Source organism: Drosophila hydei, unplaced genomic scaffold (genome assembly GCF_003285905.1).
Source record: "Drosophila hydei strain 15085-1641.00,03,60 unplaced genomic scaffold, DhydRS2 tig00000001-arrow-pilon, whole genome shotgun sequence".
Classification (NCBI taxonomy): Eukaryota; Metazoa; Arthropoda; class Insecta; order Diptera; family Drosophilidae; genus Drosophila; species Drosophila hydei.
In genome coordinates, this window is record NW_022045643.1 from 2,826,456 (window position 1) to 2,835,982 (window position 9,527).

The 9,527-nt window shown below is 42.5% G+C and overlaps 1 protein-coding gene across 1 annotated transcript; it reads left to right on the forward strand.

Moving 5' to 3' along the window:
* The first annotated feature begins 3,077 nt into the window (after window positions 1-3,077).
* On the forward strand, window positions 3,078-4,592 carry LOC111604774. Its single transcript, XM_023322979.2, has one exon. It carries the CDS (start codon window positions 3,114-3,116, stop codon window positions 3,813-3,815), a length of 702 nt encoding a protein of 233 aa, XP_023178747.1. The 5' UTR covers window positions 3,078-3,113; the 3' UTR covers window positions 3,816-4,592.
* The last annotated feature ends 4,935 nt before the right edge of the window (window positions 4,593-9,527 follow it).

Here is a 9,527-nt window from a genome sequence, read left to right on the forward strand (position 1 = left end):
TGCTCGTCTTTTTTTGTTTTTGGTTTGCTGAGGGTTGTGCACAGAATTGTGTAAACTGTTTAGCAGTTTACCGTTCGCAGGTCCGGGCTGCTCAATTAAATGATAATAAGGCATTATATCAGCAGCTTATACCAGCACCTGATGAGCCGCATTTGAGTCTCGTCTCTTCTGTTTTTTAGCTTTTTGCGCCCAGATCTCTTGCCATGATTTATAGCTGTCTCTCTCTATCTCTCTCTCTCTCTCTCTCGCTCTCTCTGTGTGTGTGCAGGTGTTGATTTCAGCAGCCAAGCGATGCGTAGTTTGCAGTTTCTTCAGTCATAATTAGTTCAACTTTTCCAGCAAGCATTAAAAACTTGTTTGTGCCAAAAAAAAAAGGGAAAAAGCTCTTCAACTTTGCCACCCAAGTCCGAAAAGTTGCCTCAACTCTAGCGCACACATAAAGCAGTCAAATTTGTAAGCATAAGCATAGTTATTGACATTTAAGTCTGCAGCTCAACTTCTTCCACGAGCTACGAACACAACACAATGTTTCAAGTTAGTTTTCGTTGTCTTAAAACTATATTTCTTGATTTTATTTAGAATACATGCGACAAGATGCTCAAATCTAATGAACAGCAATTCAATGGGGAGTAGTCGACTGCAAGATACGCTGACCTCTGCGAAGATCACTTATTTTATTATCATTATTACGCTTATTATCATCACAACTCTTCATTATGTTTAGCATGATGTATGATCATCACAGAGATTATGATGATCATCATTATAATAGTGATTGTTTATGATGATCATTATCATTTTCATTATTATGAGCATCACTAAGATGATGATTATGAATCTGATTATCAGCAACTTCATCGTTTTCTTAATGATCATCATCAATAATAACTTCATTATAATTTTCATCATAATTATAAATGTAACTATTATGATTATGATTATTAACATTATAATTAAGATTATTAATATTTTTAACATAATTATTATGAATATAATAATGATCATCATTATAAGCCTCGCTTAATGATCATTATGATTATCATTAACACAATTTATAAGATGATCATCATTAAAATATCGAATATGATTATGATAGAAATGATTATTATTCTTTTGAACATGATTATTATAATATTCATAATGATCATCATTAACATCATCATTTTTATATAGATAATCATAGTCATTATTATTATAAATATAGTCAACATTATCATTATGATCAATATCATAATGGTCTTTACTCTCATTATCATTATTATCACATGCTTGGCCCATTAACACTTTATATCCACCTGGACACGCCCCCTTCCAGTCAGCTCCTACAACTTGAATTTGCTTTGCCAGAGGTAAACATTTTCATTATCTACTCAATATGTACTTTGTGACGATATATTGACATAAATGTAAAGTAACTTTTCAGCTTGTATTGTTGCAGTTGTTCGCTTGCAGCAGCAAATGAAGTTTAATTACCAAGCAATGATTAAGTTACCCATGCTCGAGCCTAATTACATGTGAGCGAATGACAGGACTTAAGTGAATTTCTGCCTTAAATCAATGCTACTTCAAACACGCACTCACACTTGGACACCCACGCACACACGCACACTTTGCTGCGGGCTAGCAAACTTGCAACCCTTTGGCGCGCAAACAGCCCCAGCAGCCGCGCCCCACCGCAACCCCTGGCCGCCCGCGCCTCAATTTAAATTGCGGCCATTTGGCCACTCAACGTTTAATGAGCAACAAATGTAATTTATTTATGGCGTCCACTGTTGAGGCCTTTGCCTCAGTTTCAGTTCGCAAAATGCTTCAAGTTTTCAGCACAATTACCATAAGCACACACACACACACACACCCACACACACACGCGTGCACACATGGGTCAGATAGAGCGAGACAGTTAGTGCGAGAAATGCTGTGTAAATCGCTGGCCACTTTTAGCTGGCAGTTTTCTCAATGGCATCTCACAAGCTATCCCACTCGCACTCGCTCTCTCTCTCTCTCTCTCTCTCTCTCTCTCTGGCTGTGTGCGCAAAGTGTTGATATTTATGGATCATTTGCATATGTGTGCCAATGCAGAAGGGGCAGGCAGCTTTCTTTCCTGCCACGCTTGGCCAGCAGCAACAATGGGGCAAAAAATGTTAACTGGCGAGACAGTAAAGCATTTGCTGCCACTTCCGCAGCAGCAGCAAGAGCAGCAAGAGCAGCAGGCGAGAATGTTGGATCTATGGAGCTGCTTTTGAAAGTTGTCCAGTTGCGGTAAACATAAATTCTCGTTGACACGTTAATATTGTTCCCTTTTGGTTTTGTTGTTGTGCTTGGCACAGGCCAGGCGCACATTACAGCTGCTGCTGCTGCTGCTGCTGCTCCTGCTGCTGCAGTCAGCTACTGCTATTTTGCTGAAAATGTCCAACAAAAGCTTAAAAACATTTAAAAGGGATTTATAGACATTTGGGGAATATGCCAGACAGCTGGACAGCCAGACAGACAGCACACACACCACACACACACGCAGTGGCTGCTTTTAGATGCTGGCCAAGTACTGTACAAGCCAGCCACAAAAGTCATTAAGCCACACAGAAAGTGAGTGAGTGTGAGAGAGAGAGAGAGAGAGAGTGCGAGTGAGAGATGTGGCCGAAAACAATAACAATTTTCGAGCTCAAATCTAATTCATGATTTCATTACCAAGGGGCGCGCCCATTTTGGCAACTTCTTAGAGTAGCGCAGAGGAAATCATTTCCTGTTTAGCACTCAATGCTGGCCACCCACGCCCCACCGGTTCCGCCCACTTCTCTCTCTCTAGGCAGTAAGCCCGTAATTGTCTTTGGGCCTTTTTTTACGGCCCAGTGATAACAACTGAAAGTGTCACTATCGACAAAATGAAAAGCCATTAAAGAAAATTACCCGAGTTGACATTGAGTTTTCCAGGCATTAAATGGCACGGCTGAAAGCGCCTATGAAGTCCTCAATGTCCTGCTAATCACATGCCCTGTGTGTCGTTCTCAAATTGAATTGCTTTCTGAGGCTCACCCCGACCACTAAAGCCAACAACAACAATTGTTGCCTGAGATTTTCCAGTCATTTGTTGTCGTGTCGAGTCGTGCCGCTCGGAAATGAATCAGGTATGGCTGCTCTTCAAGATGCTGGAGATATTGGCTGGCTGCGTCTGCACATACGTGCACACTGTTGCCGCGCTGAACCTCGAGGAGCCGATGAATCACAATTTGTTCTTGTGTGGCACCTTTGCCAGCTTTACGCTGCTCGCAGCGATCCGTTGCATACGGATCGGGATGGGACTGCGCACGCTGCTGCGCTCCCTGCTCTTTCAAAGCATCTTCGCCACCGTCATGCACTTCCTGTGCTCTTTGGTAGCCATGAACTACGCAGAGAACGACTTTCACTTGCAGTTCATGAGTGACGTGGGCGAGGCGCAGCATCTCTACTTCAGATATTGCCGCTTGCAGAGCATCATTTCCCTCATCACTGGCGGCATCTATCTGATTGAGTGCATCCTGGTGCTGGATATTATTGTGAAGATACCGCAGGCGGATCATATGCCCTTGAATGTTGTCACCGAACCACCGCAGAAGGAGGAAACCTGGCAGCACATGACCAATGACGAGCTCGATACCTGGGCCAGAATATCGGCCGACATTTTCTTCCTGGGCAAAGACTTCGACTTTTGGCTGCGCGTCAACTGCAAGTGGTTTCGTCGAATAGCTGGCAGCCAGGAACTAATTCTGTTCCCTGAGGGGTGTACGGAATCCGATTCTGTCGATATGCAGCAGACCTACACACACGAAATACTTGGCTGATAACAAATCTGGGCAAATCTGAGGGGCAGCTGTTGGTGACGACGATGATGGTCGAACTGATGCATCACATTAGAATATCTGAAGTCACGGCTCTATACAACACGAGTCTTCAAACAAGTTGCCACGACTCAGCACGACTCAACATGACTGTACACGAACTAACACAACTATACACGACTTAACAAAGCTAAACATAACTACAAGTAATTCTAGTCCAAGCTGACTCAACGCGAACTCAGCCAGTTGTCACACGACTCAGCACGAACTAAAGACGAGCCTTGAAGTGATTTCTCACGCCTCAATACATTGCAATGCTTCTGCATACGAACCATACGAGCCACATGATCCACACGATCCACACGATCCGCTCAAATACGTTTTCTCCCTCTGTCGCTTAAAATTTGAAGTTCGTGTTTATGGTTGAGCATCGCTTCGGTTCATCGGTTCATCGGCTCTTCGGCTCATCGCTAGCTCATAAATACATTGTCTGCAATTTTTATTTGAATTTATGCCTTAAATTTCAGCTCGAATTCTCATATATTGCAATGAGTTAGGCACACACGCACACACACACACCTATGTATACGGCATTTATATTTATGGTATGTCTGGCAGTCGCTCGTGCCGCCCAGAAATTGCTGTCACATATCCATTTCATGCATTTGACTGCCCAAATTGTCAACTTGACATGAAATTAGAAAAGCGCAAAGCATTTAAACATGCTCCAATATGCAAATGAAAATGCTCAAAGAAATATTTGTATACCAGATACACACACACACATATATATATATATATATATATATATATATATATATATATATATATATATATATATATATATATATATATATATATATATATATATATATATATATATATATATATATATATATATATATATATATATATATATATATATATATATATATATATATATATATTTATGCCAGATATATATAAATTTTTGCATGAATTTTATATTGTGTATGTCTGCGTTTTAAGGCCACAAACTGCTGTGATGACTGCATAAAATATTAAAAAATCTAATTTCCAAGTTTTCTTGCTTTTCCCAAGCTGACACGCCCCTTGAAAAAAAGAAAAAACAAAAACGAAATGCCAAGCAGCTCGTCAGCCCGTCCGCCTGCCCGCCCGCCCGTCCGCTCGCTTTGCTTGTAATTTGTATAAGCTTTTTAAGACCGCCAAATGCAAAAATCGCTGGCTGAATGTCGCTTCTGTCGCTTCTGTCCCATCTGTGCCTCTGTCCCATCTGTGCCTCCGTCCCGTCTGTACCTCTGTACCTCTGTCTGTCCCTCTGTTTGCCTGTCGGACTGTCTCAAATCTCTTGCAGAGCGCTGACAGTCGCTCTGGCAAAATGAAATAAAAATATGCATGTTAAATAAAATGTCAACGAGAACGCCATTTAAGGGCGTGGCTGATGGGTGGGGAGCGTGTTGTAAAGTGAGCAAGATTCATGTCAACTGAGCCAAATACGGCAACAAAAGGCATTTAAAATGGTTCCTCCACTGCAAAGAATAAAAAAACATAATGCGCATAATAATCAAGAAAAGCCATTGCAAAGAACTTCACAGTTCCCAAGGCTACCTCGGGGCTAGTGTACTTACCTAACTAGTTAAAGGCCATTCAAATTGTAAGGGCATTGCAAAAAGACTCTTGCCAGTTGCCTATGGAGCAAGTGAAGGTCTGCCGCTGAACTGGAGAGTGAAACTTCAACTTTATATTTTTACATAAGTTGCTGCTCTCATCATATTAGCATCACGAACAAGTGTCCTAAAACGAACCACTAACAATGCTGTATACTTGAACGTGAAGTTAAGGGCGGTCTTTGATCAATCTTGGAAATGGATAACAAAATAGATTCCTCTGCCTATTTGCAAGCGCCAATTGGGGCTGCGGTGAAGCGGCGTAAACGGCTGTGTAGTGGGAATTCTGAATTTATATATAATAATTTTGCATCTCATTGATTCACCTAGAATATTATATATACTTCCTTTGTAGGTTTGGTTAGTCGGCTAAGAGAATTGGAATCCCAACGTCAAGACGATTGAAACCCATATGAAAAACACTTGTGGCCTATGCTCAAATTTCACACCGTGGGAAACCATGGCAATAGCTGTAAGCTATTAAATAAGAATTTTAAATAAAAGGCGTCGCACGTCGGAGCGACTAACAGTTCAGCATAAAGTGTAGTAGTTGCTCATGCATTGCAGCACAGATCGTTGCAGCTCTGTCATCTGATAGCAGCTCACATCTCTGCTCTCAATCATCTGCTGCTTCGAAGCCCCCACCAGTGGTAAGATGCTCAGAGCAGTGCAGCATAGTTTGCTGCTGCTCACGCATCTGAGTTCTTATTGACTTATTTCTATATGCTTTGCAGCTCTGATATCAATATTAATATTTAAAATAAATACGCTACGTTTTGCTGCTCTCGCATCTAAGCAGCTTGCAGCTGAAGCCAGGATTTCTGGCCACTAAGCTAACAACTTAAGCTTTGGGCTAATCTATTTTGCATTGCACTCTTTTGGCAGATACTAGGAATATTTAAGTGTCTTTTAGCCATAAGCATGCGTAAGCTCATTAGCCACGTTTTAGTTGAGGTGCATTTGGCTGCTGGCACAAGGTGCAACTTAAAGCAATCCATCGATTATCAGTTTCCGACTGAAGGCAATGCCAGATATGCCGCAGCAGCCAAAGACTTAAGTGCCTGTCCCCTTGCCCACTCTCCTTCTCTTCCTCTCTCTGTCGCTGTCGCTCTCGCTCTCTCTCACTCTTCTCTGTATGTCTCATTCGGCGTCATCCATCTTTTGTGTGCCAAATGGCACTCGGCAAAAGTTGCTGCAACCACTTCCGGCCATGCAATGGACTATTGGCCAACCCTTCACCAACTCAATTGCATCTTTTGTCTGCTCTTCCTCATTCGCTGCAAGTGTGTGTGTGCGTGTGTGTGTGTTGCTTTAATTGAATTGCTGTAAAAACGCGGCACAAATTATTGACTTCAAGTGGCAGCCAGCCAGCATATTTTCTTCTTCCTGCTTTCATTTCTTCTTTCATTTTGTTTTCTTTGCGTCTTTTCTTTCTCTTTCTTTCCTTTTTTTGTTGGCAGCCACAAAATTTTTCCATAATTTGAGTGGCCTGTAGCTTCAAGGAGTTTGGCGAGCCAAAAAGCTCCCCAAAGTTTTCCATCAAAAACGTTTAGAATGTTTTTTCCTGTTGCCTGTTGGCGCACACACACATGTACACATATCTTTTTTATATAGTCCCCCACATGCGGCTGTCCCCTGTGTGTCTGTTCTGCCATTGCCCGCCACGCATTTTGCTATTGTTCAACTTTGCTCCCCGCTCCACGCGGCCCACTCCGCTCGGCTCCTCTGCTCGACGCTCTACTCTCGCCTCGTCAACTCTCATGCTCATGCCCATGCCCTAACCTACTTTTGACTTGCTCAATGTTGGCTTCTTTTCAGTGTTTCACCGTTTTGTTGTTGCTGGCGCACTCTGGCTCTGCTTCTTCTTCTGCTGCTGCTACAGCTTTATATTCTCCTATTTTAGCCGTTGCTGTTGTTGTTGCTGCCTTTTTTTGACATAAATTTGAAACTTTTCAGTTTTATTGTTGCGGACTCGTTGGCAGTAATGGATTTCAAATAGAGTTACTCATGGGTAAAATGTTTCATACTTTGGGGTATTAGCAAATCTGCAACTTGACGACGACGACGGCGAGGAGGACGAGGACGACGACGCGACTTTTCATATTAATATGTGACTCCACTATGCGACGCAACTGTACTTTTGTTGTTGTTTAGCTGCGTTTCGATTCCGTTTCGTTTCAGTTTGGCTTTGGTTTTGTTTTCTTTCGTTTCGTTTCGCTTTGCATTTGGCCGTTGCATACTTTTGTGCGCACTAAAAGCCTTAAGTTATTTGTAGCTGCTTGCTGGTCTGCTAATGCACATTTTATTGAAATAAATTCCGTGCCCACTTGAAGATGTTGCTCGCATAGGGTCGTGGCTTTGGCTGCGGTTTCTTTGGCTGCTGCTGTTTTGTGGCTGCTTTTAGCTGATTTTATGGTCTTCAGAGGCGTCCACTGCGGTGCTGGCGTTGATTTGCTGCGGTCTATACAGCCCAGGGGCCAGTTTATGGCCTCAACTTGGCATTCTCCAACAGCTTAAAGACGATACAGCACTAAAGTCAGCTAACAGCGAACAGTGAACTGCGAACTGCGAACTGCCAACAGCGAAGAACAGCTAACAGCAGCCCAATTCCAAACACACTTAAAAATGCAAATGATATTTACGTTTTCAGCTTCTTCTACTGCTGCTTAAGTGCAAAGTTAAACGACGCCCCAAAGTATGCAATGCTCGGCGTGCTTGGCCTGCATTTTTAATTACGCACTGCAAATCGGTGCAGATAACAGCTGCTTGTTCCTAAGCTTTGGCTTTATCTTTATCTACTTCTTCTTCCTGTGTTTTGTTTTCTTTTTTTAGCTTCTGCTTCTTGAGCACACTCTCAAAAACCGATTCCCATAAAAAAATGCATTTCCCTATAGACGAAAGAGCTGCCGACAAGGAGAGACTCAAGTCTCGAATCGTTATACATACAAATGAGTGAGATTATTCAAATGCTTTGGCAAAACTCTTAACATTGGCGATTTGCTGGCGAAAGTGTTTAATGAAGCAGATTATTAGAATCAGAAACAAGTTTCAATTTGCATAACTGGAATCAGTTTTAAGATAAATATTAATGAATCCGATTATCTGCATTTACAATTCAGCCAAAAAGAACGAATGAGCCTGCAAACGGCTTCTAATTGCATTAAAATTCTGGTGGCAAAATCATATTTTAGAGCAGATACTTGGATAACGCTTGTCGCTCGTATATGGGCCACACTTCCGACAGCCAAAACGCGACGTTGGCGCATTTTAATGGCTTTTGTCTTGCCTGGCAGGCAGCCTGCCAGCCAGCACACCTGCCAGGCAGTGGGCGTGGCTTGGTTGAGTTGTGGCATGTGGTGCACGATGCTTTGGGTGGTTTGTTGCATTTCAGTGTCATGCCGGCATTTAATTTCACTCACTGCGAAAATGTTTTATGTCTTGGGCAAACACTTGCCTCGCCGCGTTCGTTTCAAGTGAATTTTATGCGCTGCACGACATTTTTGCAGCTGCTGCTGCTTTGCATTCCTTTTTCTCTAGTTTTCTTTTTGTTGCCAACTTTGGCGAAAGTGAAAGCGCACGAAAAAGACCAAAGAAAGAAGAAGAAATGCAACACGAAATACAACAACAAAACAGCACACAGGTGCAAATTTTATGTGCGCATTTCACACCTGCAGCATCACGTGGCACACACACACACATCACTGGAGTGTAGCGTGTAAAAATTTGCTACTTTAAATGTTGGCCGAGGGACGGGGCAGGCACCAAAGTGCTACAAAATCACAACACAAAAGAATTCAATCAGCAGTGCTTAGCAGGTAGCCCGGCACACACACACACACACATACACACACAGCAGCTATTGCAGTTGCGGTTAACAGGCCAAGCGTAATATAAACTTGAGCTCAAAAGCGAGCAGCATGAAAGGTGGCAAGGGGGCAAGGGAGCTACAACTGGTGCAGAAGTGTGCTTTATGTGTTAACGTGTATGTGTCCATGTGAGTGTGCGTGGGTGTGTGTTGTGATGTGTGCGCTTGGTCCATGCGTGGCAT